General features: G+C 36.4%; 1 protein-coding gene across 1 annotated transcript in view; it reads left to right on the forward strand.

Annotated features, from left to right (window-relative positions):
- The window catches only part of TBC1D22A (TBC1 domain family member 22A), a 136,447-nt gene that overhangs the window by 439 nt on the left and 113,542 nt on the right, over positions 1-22,466 (forward strand). Inside the window, exons 2-5 of the mRNA XM_068189759.1 lie at positions 2,099-2,155; positions 3,829-4,169; positions 4,899-5,078; positions 18,677-18,747. Of these exons, the coding sequence (XP_068045860.1) occupies positions 2,099-2,155; positions 3,829-4,169; positions 4,899-5,078; positions 18,677-18,747 (649 nt within the window). The remainder of the gene's footprint in view (positions 1-2,098; positions 2,156-3,828; positions 4,170-4,898; positions 5,079-18,676; positions 18,748-22,466) is intronic.

A 22,466-nucleotide genomic window follows, 5' to 3' on the forward strand; every position in this document is an offset into this window, starting at 1 on the left:
GTTGGGTGAAACTTGTATCAGAAATTGGTAAATAATTATGGGAACGTGCGTTCCCAGCCTGACACCGCGGTTAAAGGAGTGTAACGGGATCTTGGGAATGTGTTCGCCGGGAAACTGTCGGTGGGAGAATGTTCGTAGCGCTCTGCAGGACCAAGTTAGGATGCTTGGAAACTGGATACAAGTTACGATATTTTTGAAATGCTTTGTAGGAAACTGTGTTTTCTAGGCATAGAGACATGTTTTAGTTTCTGCTACGTATTTCAAAACATTGTCAATTTCTCAACTTTCTTCGGAAGTGTGAACAGCAGAGCAGTTGTTGTGTTAGTGCAAAGAGCTACAAACACATTCTCCCATTCCAGATTTTCTAGGGACTTGATCGCCAAAGTCCCCTTAACTCTTTGGACTGTTACATCAGGCTGGAAATACATGTTCAGATTATTATTTAACAATAACATTCTCTGGTCTTATCCTTAAATTGTTCTCACAGTACAATTTTTTAGATTCTTTTTGTAAGAATGATGTGCACTTGTGGTTCTCGGAGGACAGTAACTGTATTTTATACCCTTTACTTGAATTCAGCATCATAGTCCTGCTCATCATTTACCTTCTTGCATTTTCAGTTACCCGTAAGCGCTAACTGGGAGTGGTTTTGTTTCTTTAGTTACAAACTAATTTTTTCAGTCCAACTGTTGTTCTTATTCTGATGTGTTTTCTTTGTAACTTTGCTGAATCTCTTGAGGGTGAAACACTTCTGGCCTTCCTCTCTTGCACAAGATCTATAAATAGTTGCAGTTAATTTGCAGGCAACTGCAGGCTTGTGGAAAGACAAGGACACTGGAGAACATGCTTTTGAGTTTTATTTATTTTTTTCATGGCATGGAAAGGACTGTTGTTGCTTTCTGTTAGAGTGGATTTGCATTGCAGTTATTCACAGAGTGGTGTAAGGAAAAGGCACCTTCCGTGTGTATGGAAATAGACAGTGACACCTGACCCTCCTGTGAGCATAGAGCAGGGAGAGAATGGCATATGGTTCTGTGGGAAGGCTGGTGGGGAATTGATTTCCATAGAATCACATAAGAATCATTGAGTTTTGATAAACCACCATTTTCAGTCCTCTCTTAACATCTGTTTTGACTGCAGTCTTTTTGGCTTGGTTCTATCTCAGGTTTACTAAGATTAGACTTACTTATCCTTATGGTCTGGAGATTGTTTTTGGTATGTCAGGAGAGCATGTTTGTTCTATGTGATTTTTATTACAGGTTTGGCTAGTTGTTAATGTTGCATGTGATTTATTTCTCTTACAATTAGAGAGTTCTGTTGTAATAATTTCTAATATGAAGCCACATGTAAGTCTTGATACGTCTTCTGTGGCAATTTTTTGCTTAAAATAGTTTTATACCCAATAACTGTGAGGTAATGAACTTTTAGTTTGTAGAGAATTTTGGTTTTCACACAATAACATGCTATTTTGTAATGTTAGAGGCTAGTGAATAAGTCAGTCTTTGGAAGCTTGTTTCAAAGCATTCTTTTAACATTCTTTATTCTCTAACCTGTCACCTTCTGCATTTTTCTGTAGCTTTGTCATCCTTGTACTTTAGTAATGGTTAAGAACTGTCTGGTTGGGTTTTGGGTGACAAGGGTATGTAGAAAATGAAATCTCTGTAGATATTTCTTTGAGAATTTTTAATTTTTTGCAAGAGATGAAGAAATGATAAATCTGAGAAGAGAATTTTTGTAGATTCTTACTGCAGAGTCTAACTTATTTCTTATTTTAATTTCTGGTTAGAAAAATAAAGTAGCCTTAGCTTAGGTCTCACAGAGTTCCTGTTTAGCAAATCTGTGATTTTTATTAAATTACTTCTTAGTATGCATATCAATTGCAGCTTCGTTATTTTTAGTTTTTGAAACAGACAACTGTTGGAACACTTCAGTTCTGTTTATTATTGACTAATTTTTGAATATTCTGTTTATTATTGACTAATAATAAACAGAACTGAAATGTTTTAATGCACAGAAACTCTCCAAATATACAATTTAATATGCAGAAACTCTCCAAATATTTATTGTTTTTGTGATAATTCTCTTTGTTTTCCTTTAGTATTCAACATGTGTATGGAGCTCAGCATCCACCTTTTGACCCATTATTGCATGGAACGTGAGTTAACTTAATATTTAAATATTCCAAGTATTTTGTGTCTCCTCTGTCTTCTCTTTTTTCTTTTACCCTGTTGCCTACACAGTCTATTGTTAATCTTCCTTTTTCAATTTTTGTCATAATCTTGACTTCTCTGTTTTGACTTCTCCTTTGTGACTTCCTGATGGTTACCATATTTGCAGGAACAAATCCGCTGTTTCACATCTTAACTGGCATAGATTGCCAACTATTATTATTTATTTTTAATGCCTTATATATGGGAAATTGCAGTAAAGTAAAAAAATAGTGTTACAAAGACAAGGATTTGGTTGGAAGGAGGTCATGCTTCTACTAAATTTTTTCAAGGTCTGGTTTCAGATAGTACAAGAAGTAAACATGCTAATTAATTTTTTGATGATACAGAGTTGGAGGCAATTGAAATGTGTCATCCTAAGGGTGGAAATAAAAGAAATGAGATTAATTGGTTCAAAGTACAGAGACCCAGTAACAAAAACTGGAAGTTTATTGCTTGAAGTGACAGAACTAGAGAAAGACCTGGCTGTTTTAGACTGTGATGACAAGTCAGGTGAAAGTGTACGTGTTGTAGCATCTGTTAGGGAAGATACTCCCTGTAAGACATAACAGAAGCATAACTGATACTATATGAAAACTGAGTAAGAACTTTCTCTGATTTGCAGTTCTGCCTGCCTTGTCTTCACAATAAAAAAATAGCCCAGGTGGAGGGACAGGGAAGTCAGAAACGAACTCAAGAACCATCTTGATGCAATTCTGTGCAAGATGACCCTGCTTGAGCAGGGAGTTTGGGCCAGATGACCCTTGGTGACCCTTTCTCATCTTACCCATTCTGTGAAAGCACAATTAAATTAATGGCAGTAATTTCTTTATTTTTTGGGAACAGACTAAGAAACCCTCTCAACTTTATACCTTATTCAGCTCACTTCTGAAGGGAGATGTGATTGCTCTGCATTACTGTAAGTGAGAACAAGTTCCAGGCTAGGGAGGGATACTTGGTTCATATCTCATACTGCATGTTGACAAAGGGGCAAAAGGCTGGGAGCTGATCAGGGTCCACTTAGACTAGTAACTAGAAGATATATCTTTCCTCTGAGAAGAGCAAAGGTCTGAAGGAAATCCATGCTGGCATGCCTGATGGGGAGGAACGATAGATTTACTGAGTTTTAAGGTGAGACTTGGTTTGTTTATGACAGTGATTGTGTTGCATGACTGCTTATGATGACTTAGGAGTAGACCATGGCTTGATTGCAGCTCCTGTGCTGTTATGCAGCAATTGCATTGAAAGGGCTGAAATCTACAGAAATGGATGAAGCAAGAGCAGTGCAGTATGCTCTATGCTATTCTAGTAGCAATCCTTTCATGTGATTTTGGGGTTGGTTTTTTTTTTTTTTTTTTGGGTTTTGTTTTCTTAAGAAAAGGGAAGGAAAGATTTGTTTACCTTCTATTCAAAGCAACCAAGTGTCAGTTTTTACAGCCCTTGTTCTCAGATTTCTTCAACTGTATGTTACAGTGGGTGGATGTAGTGGCAACATGAATGGAGAGAGATAAATATTTGCTACCTGTGTAGTGTCAACTATGAACTTTTAGGGTTTGGTCCTACCCAGAGTGTTTTGCTTCTTCACTAGTTTTCTAAATAGTTTTAATTTGTTTTTGAACAGCTTGATAAAACCAGCTTCAAAACCACCTACAACTCCAGTGAAATTGAAGAAAGTCAGCACCTTCCAAGAATTTGAAAGTAACACAAGTGATGCTTGGGATCTTGGAGATGATGATGATGAACTCTTAGCAATAGCTGCTGAAAACTTAAATACAGAAGTGGTCATGGAAACAGCTCACAAAGTAATTCAGAATCACAGCAAGCTACAAGAACAGCATAAATTTCAGGAAGAACATCTACAGGAAGAAAAACAAGAGGAATTTTCACAGCTGACTTCCATTGCATGTGGTGATAATAGGCTTGTTAAATCAGTCAGTGAAGGTCATACATCGAGTTCATTAGGTATGTTGAAAAGTGAAAAAGATGTTGGAAGTTAAAGGATGAGAGCTACAATATTTGCCCCTGTAAGACAGTAAACCCTTCCCAACCCTTTAGTAATATTGCAGGAAAATACTGTTTATCACTAGTGATTTATTTGAGAGGAAGACAAATAAATGCCTTATGAAATTGTAATGTGTGTGTGAGGGAAGAATAACTAAACTTTTTTTCTTTTCACTATTTGTTTTTGTTTTTGCTATTTGTTTCCACTATAGTGAAAAATTATAAATAAATTGTAATTAAAATATAAATATAATTAAAGTATATTGAAAAGCTGGAGAAGATCATGCTGGTGGACTGGGAGATTCACCCTCATGTTACCTTTTCCATGGTTTTATATAAGCTTTCAATTGCAATAATTTTAAGATTTCTCAGTGGTTGTTTTTTTTATTTGCTTTCTTTTTTTTTAGAATGTAAGGAAGAATGAAAACAGCTTTTAGTAACACACATTAGAAATCCATGAGCCTGGCTATTAATATGATCTCTAATTGATATATTTTAATTGTGGAATACTGCTTCAAAGAGAAATGCTCCTTCTGCTAAATCCAAGTAATTTGAAGTCCAAACTTCTACTATACTTGAGTTTGCATTTTTCAAAAACAGAATTCTGTTTTAAATTTACAAATTGTAAACAACTGATTATTAGCCTTCTCAATAGCTGAGGCTAACTGCTATACTTCTTTTTCCCTTCAGATAATGCTAGTGAAAATTCTTCCATGCAGAGATCACAGTCACTTCCACAAACTTCCATACCTCCCTTGACAAGTGGAATGGCAGACTGCAACACCTCAGTTACTCCTGCATTAACTGAGAGAGAAGCATCTCGACTAGACAAATTTAAGCAGCTACTTGCTGGCCCAAATACAGATCTTGGTGAGTGTTTCTCCTAGGACCTATGAATTACATCTAAATTATTCTTAAACTATAGAATTTTCCTGTTTGATGTACTGTCCTGCCATATGGTTTGGTTAGGATCTAATCCTTTCAACATTGAAAATTGATCTTACAAAAGAATAAAATTGAAAGTTTGTAGTACTCCTGCTTTTAATAAGTGATTTGCATACATCCTACTCATATATGTAAGGTGTTCGATGGTTTCTTGTTCTTTCTCACATTATTTCTTCCAACCAGACTAATCTCTGTAGAAAAAAACCCAAAGTATAATTAGCTGTGTTTATTGTTGATGCCTGATAATGAAACAGCTTGGTATATAAGTGTGATTTTCATGCTTGGAAATAAATAGGACTGAAAAACAATGAGGTGTGTAAGTATTGCTGCTTGTCTACTCCGTGAGCCTTCTTCATGTTCACAGGCTGATACAGTAGTTCTGTGTCTCATCTGTGAATGCTGACAACAAGTCAATGGGAAAACAAATGTATTGTCAGATAACTTGACTGTTCCCTTTGTTTACTGGATTTTAGCTGCTGAATAGTCAATACAAGTGCCAAGAGGGTATCACAGAATCAAATGGCTTTGTATCCCAAGTGAAAATCTGAAGCAGGATTAGTACACTCCATTTGGAGAACTTGGTGATTAGGAGTTGAGGGTAAAATAATGAATAAAGAAAATGTCTTTGAGGTAGACCATTCTGGAAGATATCTCCAGGAAACTTACAGAAATAAATAAAAATTGCATGTTTGCAGTTCTTGAATTGGTGCTCTCCTGCTTGGTCATTATCATGAGGCTCCAATATAATACAGTCCAAGGTGTAGCTTTTATTTTTGTTTTCCATGCTGTGTCTTATTGTCAGATTGATGCTGGGAGAGTACAATTATGGAAACTATAATAACTGCTTGAGATTGGGCATTCGCTGAGTTATAGGACATTCTTTTGAAATGCAACTGCGAATAAAGGGAGGTGTTAAAACATAAACTTGAAAATGGTAATCAAATATTGCTTTTTAGCCCTTTGATCTAACAGATGTTATGACCTTTGTGATTGTGACTGACATGAAGACTCATAGCTTAACAATGTTGTGATAGTGGAAATCTTTGTTACATAAAGTTGCAAAATCAGAGGAAAGACAGAATTCAGTTTAAACCTATCCATTTCACTTTTGCTGTCTAATTAGTTTATAATACTTTACCAGTAAATCAGATTTATGGATTAAAGTGAAATAATTTTGGAAGAAAATTTCCACTCTTATTAGGAGTGCAGTCACCCTGTCTGTGGTGAACTTAGTCAATGCTATTTAAACAAACTATATATTTTTTTTTCCTATTGGCTAAAATTTGTGGTGAGTAATATAGGGATGGGTGGCTCTTCTGTTGCAAATGGCTTATTCTGTCTGTGTGTTTGGGGTGATGTGATGTGTGAGTCTCTTTTGTATTAGAGCCACAAATAGTTGGGCTTTGTTTGTCACAATGAATTAAATTATTAAGACATGGAGACATTTTTGTAAGTATTTCTCTTCATTTCTGAAAGTATTAGGCTTGGTTTTGCTTGGAAGTAGAAGTACAGAAGTAAAGTATTTCTATTGTGTTTGTTTTCTTGGTATAGTTTTCCATATTGTTGAAATAGATTATGTAACAGGTCTTTTCAAAGCAAAATAAAAGCTAATTTGTGGAACTGCAGCCATGTCATGCACATATTCTCTTATAATGAGAGAAATCAACATTGACTATGAATACAAAGTAATGCAAATGACCTTGAAATCCTTTCAGTCACACTTGAATAATCATTATCCTATAAAGATAGTGTAGAATGCAATTTTAATTGTGTTTGCCAACTAGAGGTGTGAAAGAGTATGTTCTTTAACTAGAAAAATCTCAAAAAGATTGATTATGTGTATAAATTTGGAAGTGAAGATTACTTTAGTCATTGGAAACCACTAACAGATTTTGGAGTTGGGTTTGGTCCACAGGCTGGCTACTTTGAACTTGTGGAAATAGGTAGTAACTGCAGGAAATGTGGGCTGGTAGAAGGAGCCTATTGTAAGAAGCAGTTTGGTTGGACAGGGACTTGAGGACTGACCCCTGTTAATTAGATTGTAGTGAGGTGCATGGGTGCAGGTTCAGGAAGCAGAATGGGACTGTTGGTAGGATAGTCGAGTTCAGGAGACAGCTGAGGAGTAGACTGTAGGGTCTATTTGACTGCAATAGCTTCCCACTCCTGGTAGTGCATGCCAGCTTATTCAGCAGGAATAATTCACAGTAGTTTTGTGCAATCAACCTATATTTATGCTTGACTTGCAGTCAGTTTGCAGTAGACTTGCTGAATTTCAGGTCTTGTCTTTCCTTGTAATGGACCTTGTATTACTCAGTGAAGATGGGCTTGCAGAATTTTTGCAAACAGTTGCTTGCTTGCTTTAAGAGGAGGGAACAGAACTTTAACAAAGCACTGTGGGGGGAGTATTTTTGAGAAGTAATTTTTCTTTCCTTCACAGACCGCTTTGTACATATTAGAGGAACAGCACTGCTATGTCTCTCAGGTTTCCAATTGAAGTTTAATTCTTTTTATTAAACTTGTATTTTTTAGTAATCTTGTAAAATGTTTTAAGGAGCTTTTTACTGTGCTAACACAATGTAAGCAATGTTGATAAAATCTGACAAAGCAACAAACAAGTTAGTGCATACTTGCAACTTCAGCACAGCAGTTGTATGATGGGTTACTAATACAAATTTAAAAATTAGCTGATTAAAGCATTTCCTTAATTCCTTTATCTCCAAATCAACTATTTTTCTGTTTTTTACACATATATGGCTAATGAGTATGTAATTGGATGTGAGAAACATGTTTATTTAAGTAAAATAACAACCAATGGTAAACTTGGTGTGCTATGTTCTCTTGATTTAATAAAGCTTCAAAACATTGTAATGCTACTGTTATGCAACATAACAGTTGTATTATTTCAGAGTCAAACCAACTAATTTCTTAAGCTGCAAAATTGTTTTGCATGCTAGGGTCACTTTTTTTCCTACTTAGTCATAACAAATCCCAAGCTGAATAAAATATTGAAGTTTTAGCATACTACCTTGATAAAAATAATAGAAGGTCCTGTAAAAGCACCCATGAAAATTGTGAAGTATTCCTATCTTAAATTTACTGCAGCTGCTGTACACATTCAAGAGCACTTTCCATTGTACTTTAAAAAAAAAACTCATCTATTTTTCTTCCTCCTTCTGACCAAATCTCAAAAAAGAAACCTTTTCAGGGAGTACTACAAACTGCTGACTTGGGTGCTATCTCTTAGCTAGTCTTTTGCTATGGAAATAGTGGATAATATTGTGAAGTCTTACAGAACTTGTAAAGACTAGCTGAAATTTTGATTTATCTGATGGTGGCAAAAACTAATTACATAATTTTACAGGAGTTAAAATGCTGTAATCTCATTATTTCATAACAATAGCTGGTTGTCTCTGTGTGCTATAATAAAAGAATTCAAGAGTGGTTCTCTAGAGATTAAATTCAGAAAGAAAACATGTTAGATGTCTCTTTTTCCCATCACAGTGGTCTTCTGTATTGTTGCAGCAACTTGAAATAGGATTTTCCTATTCATGGTCACATCCATTGTAGATTTATATTAAACCTGATCTAACATAGTAATTACCATTTCTGTCACTTATGGCTCATAAATCTAGTATTCTGTAACAGCAGTCTGTTATGTCCTATAAAATTGCTTGTCTAACTGGTGCTATTGAAAAGTTTCAATAAATTTACAAAATGCATTAATTGAAATGAACTTGATTAATTTTGTTCCCAGCTTCATTAATTTATCTGTACTAAGCTATACAGCGATTTATCTCTGTGCTCCTAGTACATCCATGTCATTTAGAATTTTAATGCCCCCTGCAGCTGTGAATTTCTTGTAGTTGATCATGTGAGTGCCTATTCTTCTTTCAGTTTGTTGATATAAAGTTAACATGTGTCCTACTGCTGCTTCGTGTGATGTGCCATTAGTCATATCTGTCTTTTCAAATTATCACCAAAAGGTGTCATCTCTGATTCTTGTTCTGTTCTAGATAGCTTTTTATGTACAAAATGTGTTTTCCTATTTAGCCAATAAAAAAAGATTATTAACCAGGCAATATTGTACCAGTAGACTTTGTAACATCTTTTTTATTAGTTCAGAGTCTTCTGAAAGAAATAAGTGCTAAATATCCATCATTTATTCCTTTTGTAGTTACTTGTTGCAGGATTAGTATTTTGTCTTCCTGTTTTCTATGGATTGGTCTCATAACTTGTATTTTCATTTAATAGTAAGCATTTATTCTGATTACTGCTCCAGTGGAATATTTCAATGTAAAGGTATTAATTTATGATTTTTCATTGTAACTAGATGATAATAGATTCTTAAAACAATTTTGAGAAGATTTTGCATAGTTTGTTTCTTCAGGATGCATTTCTCTTCCTTTGTTAAGATGCTAGATTGACATAGTGGTTCCAGACATGTGCTGATTCTAGTGATTGCTCCAGTTTGGGTGCAGGACCTTACACTTGCCCTTGTAGAACTTCATGGGGTTTGCCTCAGCCCACCTCTTTTAAGCCTGTCCAAGTCTCCCTGGATGGGATGTGCTCCTTCCAGCAAATCCACTGTGTCACAGCTTGGTGCCATCTGCCAGTTTACTGAGTGTGCACTCGGTCCCTCTGTCACTGTCATTGAGGAAGATACAAAATGGTATCGGGCCCAGTGTGGATCTTTGTGGGACACCACTCGTTACTGGCTTCCACTGGGAGCTGGGCTATTGACTGTAGCTCTTTGGACAGGGAACTGACTGAATGTCCATATCTAACAGCCCATCCCTCAAACAAATCTCTCCAGTTTTAGTGGCAAGGATGTTGTGGGGGACTGTTTCAAAGGCATTACAGAAGAGCTGTAGTTTAATTGTAGGTTAATATTGTTATCTTTTAACAAGCATCTGTTAGTTTTGACTTGAATGAAGACTCCTTACTCTTATGTGTTCCAAATGCCACCTATCATTGAATTAAGTTTTTATTGAGGGAAAAAAAGAGTAAGACTGAACAGCTGCAGCTCCTATTAACAAACAAGACAATATTTCCCTTTTTTCAGTTCTGGAAAAGGAGCCTGTAACCTAAGTTTCCCCCTCCTTTTTTTTTTTTTTTGGTCAAGAGTTTTGGTATTCAAGTATGACTCAAAATAATAAATGGGTAAGAGGTGTTGTGATCTATACAGATGAGCCTAGTTCTGTGGTTCTGGACTTCTTGCCTATAAATAGATGATCTATGTGATTTTTGTTAGTATCAGACTAGCTTAGAGACTAAGCGGTTTCTTTTTGTGTGGATGTCCACAGAGAACATTTCAGGTTGAAACCATTGATCTGCTTGAAAAGAAGTGTGCTCTAACACAGTCCTTAAACTCCCATGTTATGCTTATGGCTTCATTAACAGAGGGGAGTTCTGTACTATATCTTTTTCCAAGTGGATTTGGATGTAGAGCCTTACAGTGGGACCCTGAAGTTCAGCTGATGAGAAGGGATTACTGTTAAAAAAAAAAATCACTAAATTATCATTCAAATTTCTGTGTGCACGCAAAATTGCCTTGGTAGTTAGAACTAACTGATCATCAAAAAAGAAAAGAGTTATCATTCTACTCCAGATTGCAAGATTGATTAATTAAAAGGGTTTTTGTGTCTGTTAAAGTTTTAGCAGAATTTTTAGGAGATCATTGCACTGATTTTTGATCAGGTATTCAAAAACAGTCAGTGAGTCTTAGCCATGTGGTGAACAATAGAGTAAAGAGGGATATTTTAGTCTGGATGAACTGGGAGAAAGGGAAGTACTACATGATGAAGTGTTCTCTTAGTTTTTGTGTTTGTATGGCTGTTTGTTTGTTTTTGGTGTGCCATCTCCCTTCCTTACCTGAGAGCATCATGAAAGCTGAACTTATACTTTGAGAAATCTGTATTATCCAGTAAAATAGATGGGTGAGAGGTTCAGTGTTCTCTCTTGAAGTCATAGACTGAGGGAGCAGCTTTGCCTCTTCCCATGACGTCTTGCAGACTTCGTAGCATGGAAGGGACTTACCAGGAATGTCCCCAACAAGACCACTGAGAACTCTGAACATACGCTGTGTCCTGAAGCTTTTGAAGATCAAGATTAGCAATGTACATATTGTAATGAGTGGCACATACAGCTTGTAAATCAGTTTATGAAAGCTCAAAGAAGTATAATTAATCCTTTAGGTTTTCTTGCCAGCATCTCTTTCACTGTTAATAAAGTTGTAATATAAGTCATTACTACTTCATTAGCAGCATGCCCAGAACTGGAAGAAGTACATAAAACTTGTCTGGGAAGGTAAACACAGGGGAGCAAGTTTCACTGTGTATGTCTGTGCTATGCTGCCTCCCTGTTGCAGATTATTGGTTAGGTGTGCTCTCATGTGTGTTTTAGCCACAATGGACAACTGCTCTGGATGTAATATATGTTTGCAGTTAACTGAGAAAAACTTGCATGGATTAGAGGTTAAGGGCTAGCCTTAGACAGGAATTTGATATAATAGAATCTAAAGTAAAGCTAAAGTAAATTAATACTTCCAGTGCAACCACTGAAGTAAAGATTCATAATTAAATCAGTAAGAGCTGCTTTTTTTTAAACATTCAGAATAAGGTTTAAAAGGTTTTCCCTTAGATGTACATGAAAAGTTAGAAACTGTTTCAATGGCATTAATGTAAAAATAAAAACAGTTGATGATGCACAGAAATTGCGTGTTTTGGGAGAACTATGAAAAATGTCATCTGCTGCTGGCACGGTTGTTCTCCATTACTTATCATCATTTCCCTTACAGGCTTCACGTGTGGCAAGTCTTAGCAATTTCAATAATCTTCTTTTTGCCTTAGTTTTCCTAATCACTTGCTTTCTTGTGCCTTGTAACACCAACCTCATCTGCTTCTGACTTTTTATGTGAAGTAGCAGACAAGATGTACTTTCTTACTCTTTTCTAGCAAAGGCTCTGAAAAGGATCTTACCCTGTATATAGAAAGGTGGATTGGATTTTATTTCCTGTTTCTGCAGCATTCAGAATAACGTTTTGTTCCATTGAGAAGATTAAGGACAGTGTTTGATTAAAAAAAAAAAAATTAATGAAGTGCCTAACAGAGCTATTATTCATTTTGAAAACCACTTGCTGTGGTTGCCATAGTAATAACAAGCCCTTTATTAAAGTTATTTTCTATATGTACTGCCTGTATTATAACGTGCTGTTGGGGGAGCTGCAGGTCTGTGCATCTATGCTTTTGAAAGAATTTTCCAGCTTTGTATAGCTAAAATATCCAAGGAATTTATGTTGTAGGAACATAAAACATGTAAATCTAGTTTATCATATCTATCATGGAGTTGCTCATGCAGGCCATCACTTCATGTAGCCATTTATAGTACTCTCAATGAAGTAACAGCTGTATCAGAAATGAATAATACATACAGAGAAATTTTGAACTCCTTTAATATTTCTTTTTTTTAATATATTTGTAATAGGTAGAATGAATAGCTTGTAGTTCCAAGAAAAATACTTGCAGACTTGGTTGTTTGGCCTCATGTGTTTTAGGTGTAGTGGGTAATAACTCCAGTAATTGCTTGTACAGTTGAAAGCTGACAAACTAATGGCATGTTTTCTTTGTAAAATTCCCCATGAAATATTTATGGAATATGAGAAGTCTTTAAATCTAAATGCAGTGAAAGGATAGTCCTAAGATTTCTGTTAAAACAATTGCTTTAAACTTTTTCTTCCTCCGAGAGAGGAAATGTATCTGTAAATGTATTGTAGTAAGCCAGATAAAATAATTTTTTTCTAAAATTAAATTAATCATATTAATTTGAAGCATTTTCATATGACATTATATCTTCATAATAAGATATCCTAAAGCAATGTTTCTGTGAAAAGTAACTGCTGTCTCCTAAGCAGAAGTGATAGTTGGCTAGTGTGAGCAAATTGAGATACTTTTTGTCTAAAATCTATGGGGATTTATAAATTCCTTCATACCCATTTGTCACAGAATTATGTCAAATAATGAGGCAGCTGAAAAACAGAGTAACAATTGAGGTTTCAACTCTTTCTTCAGAAAGTATTATTTTAGTTTGGGGTAGAGGTAACAGACAAGGTTTTACAGATACTGTTTTTGGACACAAGTGATTGTGTCTGTAATTAGAATGTTTACAAGTGCTCATCTTCATTGTAAAAAATTTCTTCCTTATATCTAGTTTGAAGCCACTGTCTTTCAGATTAAAAACATTACCCCTTGTTGTATCAAAACAGACTCTGACAAAAAATCTGTCCCCATTTTTCTTATAAGCTCTCTTTAAGTATTGAAAGGCCACAGCAATGTCTGCTCAGAGCCTTCTCTTTTCCAGGCTGAACAACTCCAACTCTTTCAGCCTGTCTTTTTAGGAGAGGTGGTCCAGCTGATGCCTGATGCCACTAGCCAAACAACATTAAGATGATAAAAAGTGGTTTCCTTTAATGGCAGTTCTTCATGGTGCAAATAAGGCAAGATGCACACATAATACAGTGTGACAATTTTATTAGTTTAACAAATTAGCATACTTAGTAGAAATCATCCAATTAGAGGAACAGTTAATTAAGTAATCCCCCCTTTTGGTTCTGCCCCACACTGAAGCTGCCTCTAGCTTCTAACACCACATTTATTATGTCTACAATATATAGTGAAAAAATAGTGGTTCACTATAGAGGCAAGACTAAATAAGATTCCAGGAAGGTTAGCTTATTGTTGTAAAGTTTAGGTAATGGGGTAGGAAAAGTACTATAGTTAGTTAAGGAGCTATATAACTATATAATAGTAGTCTACAAATATATGGAAAATGTATAAAACTCAAAAACCTGTTTGGCATTACAGCCCCCCGATCATCTACTTGGCCCTCCAGACTCACTCCAAAAAGTTCATGTCTTTCTCTTACTGAGGACTCTAGAGCTGGATGCAGTACTCCATGCCCACCTGGAGATCTCACCAAAGCGTAGTAGTGGGGAGGATTACCTCCCTTGACCTGCTGGCCATGCTGCTTTTGATGTAGCCCAGGACATGTTTGGCTTTCTCACCTGTCCAGCCTGTCATCCACTAGTACCTGCCAGTCCTTCTCCCATGTTTATTTCCCTAATCCCTCCATGCCCTGGCCTGTACTGATACTGGTCGGTTGCCCCAACCCAGGTTTAGGACCTTTCCCTTGTTCTTGTTAAACCTGATGACATTCCCATGATTCTATTTCTCCAACTTGTCCAAAAACAATTGGAGAATGTCATCCTAGCTCTCAGGTGTGTCACCCACACCACTCAGCTCAGTGTTATCTGCAAATTTGCTGAGGGTACACTTGATCCCACAGTATCTGTCACCAACACAAAATAACACTGGGCGCAGTATGAACTCCTGAGGGACGCTGCTCATCACTGATCTCCATCTTGACATGGAGACACTGACCATTACTCCCTGGATGTGGCCATTCAAGCAATTCTTCATTCACCAAAGAGTCTACCCATCAAATCCACTTCTGTCTCTGATGTAGAGAAGGGTTTTTGTGGAGGACCATGTCAAAGGCTCAAAGGCTTTACAGAAGTCTGAATAGATGACACCTGTAAAGCCTTTCCTTGTCCACTGATTAGTCACTCCATTGTAGAAGGCCAAAATGCTGCTCAGTCAGGACTTGTTCTGGTCAGCTATGCTGGCTGTCTCAAATTGCATCACTGTCCTGCATGTGCCTTCACAGAGTTTCTAGGAAGGTCTGTTCCATGATCTTCCCAGGCACAAAAGTGAGGCTGACCAGTCAGTAGTCTCCAGGGGCCACGTTTTTTTTTTAATGTAAGTGTCTAGTGTCTCATGGTAACCAGAGAACTGAAATGCGAGTATTTCAATTACATATTGTTGTTTGATTTTTAGGAACTCATCTGCTGAGTCATTTGTAAGAATAAAGCCCATCTTAAAGACTGTAATAGAGACATTTGCTGAAAAATTTAGTTGTGTTTGTCTAATAAAATGCACATGTAGGTAATGTATTTTAATAGCAGTATTAGAATTTAGCTTCATTGACAGTCTTTTATGTATGTCTAAAATGTTACTCTTGTGTATGCTTCAATTTTTTTTTCTCATCACCAGAAGCATTTTTATTTTATGTTGTAGTAGAATTAGACTAAGTCTTCCAGAAGCAACTTTGGTCCTGCTGTTGTAATTGCTGTTGGAAAAGGCAGGGTCTTTTGTTTTCTTTCCTCTTGTTTTGGTGATGAACCATCAGAGGAAAGCATAATGTGAATTGATACTTTAGCAATAGTGTCATGCAAGGGTCAGACTGTGTGCTTTTGGGGTTTGCTGCTACACCTGATAAGAATTCTTGCATAGCCCCTTTGACTTTTACTGTGTGCTCTTTCTCACTGGCAAAATAGTAGTTGAACACACTGTAGTGAAAAATTAGGGCCAGAATTTTATGTTTTTTTGGATTAGTCTGAGATCCTGGAATTTTGGAAGACTGATATTGGACAGCAGTCAGTGTGAATAAATATAACTATCACATACCCAGGGCTAATGGTTTGTAATGGAATTGACTTAACTCTCAGTTGTGCAATCATCTAACAGTCCTCTGTCCTGAAAGCAATTACTGTACCACTTATAAACGCAAAACCAGAAACAAAAGCCTTGAGAAAGTTCAGAAGGATGGCATGACAACAGAGCAGAGGAGGTTATTAAATACAATAGGATGTTATTAAATACAATCCAAAAGGTAAAGTTCTGTGTCAAATAAGGAGAGTAGAGCAGAATATGAATCCTGTCAGGCCAAATGAATGGAAGCATTTTTAAAAGAGAGTTTGGGAAACAACTTAGAAACATATAAAAACTAGCTGTAAATGGTTTTTCTCAGATATATTGGGAGAAGGCACATCACCAAAGATTTTGTAGGCCCAGCAGACAATCTAGGTGTAAAAAGAGCTCCCAGAGAGGATAAGGCAGTGGCAAAGCAACATAAATAATTATTTGTGTTCAGCATAGAAGAATGTAGGGACGTATTCACTTCCAAATCCTACATGATGGATAAATAGAGAATCTGTTTCAAGTAAGTGTTATATTGTAAAAAACCCCATAGTTTGTGTCTGGTTTTCATTTCTATGTCCAGTGCTGAGATTTCCTTCCAGAAAGAGTAGTCCTTTTGAACCCACCCCCATAGTTTGTGTTACTGCTTGGAATTACGTGATAGCCCAAGCTATCCCGAATTAAAGGAAATGTATGTTCATTGCAGAATAGCATCAGGAGAGGAGGGAGGGAAAATAAGCTGTGTTCCAATGTGCTAGTGTATTTCCTATCTCTGGCCTTTAATGAATTACTTAAAAGTAAGTGGAATTTTTGTACTGAGTGATTTGGGGTGATCTGTCACTCAATTAATCATATGCTTCACATTTCTGATTGTGACAGTAGATCTGCATATTTTCCTTTTTTATACTTTTTCTTACTTTACATGTGCTGCTTTCAGAGGTCGGTGCCCGTGTTTGGGCATGGATTCCTATTGAGTCGAGTTAAGGGTGGAGCAAAAATACGGACAGGTGACAGATTAGAGTAGGTTTGGTGGGTATAGGGTTGAGAATGGACCATTGTGTTACTAGAAAATCATAAAAGTAGTTGCTGAGTTACAATTTATTTTCATATACTAATTACATTGTTTGTAAATGCTATGGCTGTGCGTAAAGATAGCCAAAACTTGAAACTTGAACAAAATGATTGTGTAAGGAAGTAATAAACTAATGCACAAGATTGGTTTCCATTCAGCCTGGACACAAATAGATTAGACCCAGTAAAGTATATTTGTTCATAAATACTGCACAAGGAGGAGTGGGGCAGGAAGATGCACAGTTAGAGATTTGCTTTTGAAGACTTGGGGCTTTCATTGGTATTAAAACAATTGGAGCTAGCTGTCATGCTTTGGGGTGGAAGGGAAATACATATATAATTTGTAGATTGTTTAGTTAAGGCAGATATTATCTTTTTTATTGTTTTTGTTAATAAACTATACAACATACTGTTTTTCTACTCTTATTCATATTATATGTTTACTTTGCCTTTACATCTTCTGACCAGTTCCTGCCTTTCTGGCTTTTAGAAGAATATAACCAGTGATACTGTTACTTATGCTGTAGTGCTTGGTGTGGTGAGGATTTACTTGGAATCAGATCACGGGTGGAATTGCAGAAGTGGTAGGGGCTGCAAGCCAATACTAAAGCTGCTTGGAGGCTGAGCAAACCCCCTGGGGTGTGGAGAACTACTGTAGGTGATATGAGAAATTGCTGTATGTAACAAACCACAGTGTGACAAGCTGACACAAGTCGTAGATAGCACCCTATGGTATTCCTGGATTTCACAAGTAGTCAAGGGGGAATTGTGTGAGAGGTGCCCAAACAGTGCCATTGTATGGAGAGAAGCACTGAGAGATCACTTTGGGAAGTGCAGTGTTACAAGACCAACAGTGCCTGATAATCATTTCAGAAATGCCACATTTGGGTATAGCAGTAACAAAACTGGGACCATGAAGGGAAGAAATAATTGGAGTGGTTTGTTAAATGGGGCAGAGAAAAGGAAGTAGGAGCGTGCTGGAAAAAGAAGATTAAAAAATGGGAAACAGGGTTAAGGGATATGATCAGCTGCTGTCTGGGGTTCTTGTTGGGCAGCTTGTGTGTGATGGTCACAGCTGGAGTATGACAATAAATTAAACTTGTTTCAGTTGCTTATTACATCTTTTCTTCATTGAATCCTTCTGTTTGCAGTGACAGCATACTGATAATAAAGTGTATTTGTTGTGCCAGCCTGTGACTTTTTGAATTTATCTCTTAATCTGTGTTTATAGTTTGTACAAGTTCTACTTTCATTGTTTCTTTGAGATTTTGGTTCACACTGAACTCTGGTAGTATCATATTTTCTGATGTTAGTGATCCTTTGGTCATTTTTTTATTCTTTCAGTGTCTCTCAACTCCTTGAGATGAAGGATAAGAGGGAAATTTATTGTGAACTGTGAAATTTCTTGGGGTTATGTGTATAAGCATGCTTTCATGCTTCCTCTATCCATGCATATTTAGTGTGCAGAAGTACTGTGAACTTCTTAATGCTTTTTGAAAGCATATGCTACTGCTCCTTATTTTGTGTAGACTTTAATAATATTACAACTGCTTTACCTGCTTTGATGCACTGTATTCCTTTCATATGTATTTCAAAATACTTGGAAGAATAATACATTTATGTGACAGTATAAGGCATGCATTGATGTGACAATATAAGGCATGTATACCAAAAAGTAATGCTGATAAATACTCCAGAGAGTTACCTTATCACACTAAGTACCTATTATCATAGGTGTCCCTATGGATACCAATTATCCAGTATTTTATTGATTCATTAGGATTGCCCTATATTTCTGCATTCACTGGATTTTCTAAGAAGACCATTGTTGTGAATGCCTTTGTGCTAATTTGACTGTATCTGTGTATGTAAATTGGTAGTAATTTCCTTGCTTCTCATAAAACCATTGTGTTTTAATAGATGAATTGCGAAAATTGAGTTGGTCTGGCATTCCCAAACAGATTCGTCCAATTGCATGGAAGCTTCTTTCAGTAAGTTGTATTTTTTTAAATTCTTCCTCTGCATTTAGTACTAATAGCTTTTTCAAGTGTTGCAAATGATTTTGTATGAATTGTAATCCATCAGTGATGGTTGGAAACGTGTCTTGTGCTGAATTGTAATGGAAGTTATGTTCTTTTTCTCAATTTCAAGATTAATCTATCAAATTGAAAGGAGGGGGATGAGAAGTAGTAGTAAATCATGCCAGCTGTGTATCTTTATTTTTCAGCCTGGCTTTCTATGAAAGAAGGGCTTGTGATAACAGTAGCTTCTTTCAGCCAGTTTTGATGGAATGGTGGAGAGTTCAAAGATGAGTACATTCTTAACAGTTTTCTTGAAAAGAGACACACAGTAGGGGAAGCAAAGACTATCAGCGTCCTACGAAAGGCTTCATTCTGACTTCATATTAAAGTAACTGCAAGAAAGGATTAACACTGTAGTGAGGAAAAGAAGTGATAGGATCTATAGGGTTTTTTTGCTGATTCTTCTATAGTGCTTTAAGATGAACAACTCTGAACCACTGTGTCAACTGAGTTGTGGCATTGGCTCTCCTGATCTCAGACTTGTGAGGCAGTTCAGAGACAACCTCATTGAAAAGCTAATCACTTTTGTATAGTGTGAATTTTTGGCTGGCTGAGCACTGATCTTTTCCCTATGGCCAGAGGATTTTGCAATGGCTGTAGCTTGGGAATAGGTTGGCTGAAGTACCATGGAGGTCTTTCAGATGGGCATGTGGCAGAAGCTTGTGGAAATATGTGATTCATTGGTTTTGGTGTTACAGAACGGGATTTTTTTCATCTTGGTGTTTGTTATGTTTAAAAAGGTTCTTCTGCAAAAATACAGTTTATTCTTCATAGAGGTATTTTTCATGTCTATCTTTTCAGCTATAATGCTCGTGATGACAACTAGTTTAGCATTTTAGCTGTTGTTTGTCTGCCTGTGGTTGGGAGAAAGTTTATGAGAATGTTTGTATTAAAAAGAAACAGAACTCTCGTGATGTCTACTCTCCAGAGGCTGTGAAAGACACTTTCTCAGCAAATCTGTGTGCATTTAAGAACTGTTTAAAATTCTGAATTATATGCACACACCAGTTTAGCACTATCGAATTTTTCAGAGAGTAGGCTTAAATAGCTTTGCTTTTTATAGAATAATTCTGTAGGGAATGCAAAGTATTTACTTCAGATTGACACTGATTTCCAGTGACTGAAAGAGTCTTTCTTGTTGATGAGGTTTACTAAATTTGCAGCTTAGTTCCTTCTAATGCTAAATGCAGATGCAGTTTAATGGTGGATATTCAAATATCCTGCTGTAATTGAAATTAAGCATGGAGCTTACAATTTATTTTAGTTCTGTTTCCAAAGTTATATGTGATTTTGGTTGTAAAAAAGGCAATTTTTTTCTCTTCAAGTTTAGGATGTCTGTTTTAAAATACTAAAAGTAAGAAAAATTATGGCTAACTCAAAGTTGACTTTGAAACATAGTAAACTAAAGTATAATCATTTTTAAAGTTCTGAATCAGAAGACTGACACAGGGGTTTAGATAGTTAGAATTATGCAAATTATAAAGATATAAAATGAGCTGACTTCTTTTGCTTTCTTGTAAGAGCATAGGCTTTCCAGGAGCTTTAACTTAAATCCAGAAGTTTATTTTAATTTAGTATTCCTGATCAAGAAAAATGCCTAAGTGTAGAGTTCTCTTGTTCTGTTACTTTAACAACTCCCTGATCTATTTCAGTTCAATTTGCAACTTCATCTTACCATACCTCTGCAAAAACCTGCTTTCAGATTACATTTTTTGTACTTTAGCAATTAAGTAGATTTTTTTTTTGAGTAAGAGATTTGAAAAACTCTGGCTTTTTTTGTTTGTTTGTTTGTTTTCTACCTCCAAATGGCAATATTTTGAAAATTCATAGCTTTTCTTAGGTAAGTCCTTCCATGATTTCTTATCTATATGTGGTCCTCATTTAGTATGTTTTGGAAACCCAAAGACGAGTCTTTTAGTAATCATTACTTTTCTAAACTGTAAGGTAGCATTTTCTTTCATCTTCTTTCCCAAGTGGGAAAGAAAAGTGCTTTCAGTTTTTGTGGTCTGAAGCTCCACCATGCTTTTTTCTGGTGGTAACCTAACAGGGACCTACTATTAATGTCCCAGGTAAGGGGGAGTAATAATGGTAATCCCTGGGAGTGTTTAAAGCCAGGTTGGATGGAGTTCTGAGCAACCTGGTCTAGTGGAAGGGGGGTTGAAACTAGATGATCTTTAAGGTCCTTTCCAACACAAACCATTTTATGGTTCTATACAGTAACCAGGAGCTCCTGGGGAAATAAGTGTTCCTAAAAATCAAGTGATATTTTGATTAAAGATGCATTGCAAAACAAAAAAAACAAACAGAAGACAAGAAACCGAAGTATAGTTAAGGTTTTAGTCGCATATGTTTGTTTCAAAATCATTCAGAAGTCTTATTTAAAAATCCCAAACTTAATTTTTTTCAGGGAACAGAATATACTTGGTGGTATCTGAGGTAGATGATGATTGTCTTATTTGTAAAACTGCATAGAAATTGGAATTCTAAAAATCTGATTTAAGAAATTGATTAGTTGAGATATTTGTTACATAGTCAGCATGTTAATAATGTTAACAAATGTTTGATGAAGACAGTTTTTCAATATAATACTCTGTTGATGTTATGCATGTCTACTGGGAACAATATATATGAAAAAAAGACATTATTTATTTTTAAAATATAGCAAAAATGTTAAGTACACTGTTGCAGCAGATAGGCCTGCTAGGCCCCTCTGGAGATTAGCTGCCTAAGGGTAGAGAAAATGCATAGTCATGCTGACTAGCAAAAGAACCCCTTTTTCCGCGCCTCAGACCCTCTGTTATCTTCCTGTAAGACAATAGGTCAATTTGCACCCTGACCCACACCATTGGACCATTTCTCAAAACCCCTGTACCCTATAAAAACCCCTCAGTTTCCCTAGCTCGTTGGAAGTAAGCTGTCCCTGAACCCTTCACGGAAGATGAAATAAAGATCCTCCGGTGGAACCTCACACAGCGCTCCCCGTCTCTCTCTCCCTGCGTCTGCCCGAGGCACCCCAGCAAGCCTATGAGCTGAAATCACTTCTAAAAGAGCTGAACACTGCTTAAGAGCTGCATATCACTATAACAGCTTGCTGGGGCTAGCCTGTGCCTGGGAGCTCTGCCAAAGGTGCTTGGGCAGGAGGGTGTGCAGATACCCTTCTCACCCCAGAACACCAAGGCAGCCGGACCAACTGAGCCTGACCGGGAGCAAAAACAATAGTACACTGTACCTAAACAGCAAGAAGAGCTATACAGGCTCTCTTCTCTTTTGAATAACAAAACTAAAGATATGTTTGCAAAAGCCTTTGGAGGAAATTAATGAATAAACGGATTAAACTCTCCACCAATTTATTCACTGCTGATATGTTACAAGCCTTCCCAACTTTTAAAAATAAAACTTAATTTGTAAAGTGAACAGCAAACATGGCATGTCAAATTGAAAGATTAGTTCAGTCTTTGAAACTGAATAATGGCAAAAAGACTTGCTGAGAAAGTATCGGTGTGCTTCAAACAATCACATTTGATTTCAAAAATGAATTATTTTCTAAAGCAACCAACTAAGATATCCTACAGGGAAGAAACCACTACTGTTGAGAATAAATGGGAACACTACTGTTGAGAATCAATGTA

This window comes from Anomalospiza imberbis, chromosome 5, assembly GCF_031753505.1.
Source record: "Anomalospiza imberbis isolate Cuckoo-Finch-1a 21T00152 chromosome 5, ASM3175350v1, whole genome shotgun sequence".
NCBI classification, from domain to species: domain Eukaryota; kingdom Metazoa; phylum Chordata; class Aves; order Passeriformes; family Viduidae; genus Anomalospiza; species Anomalospiza imberbis.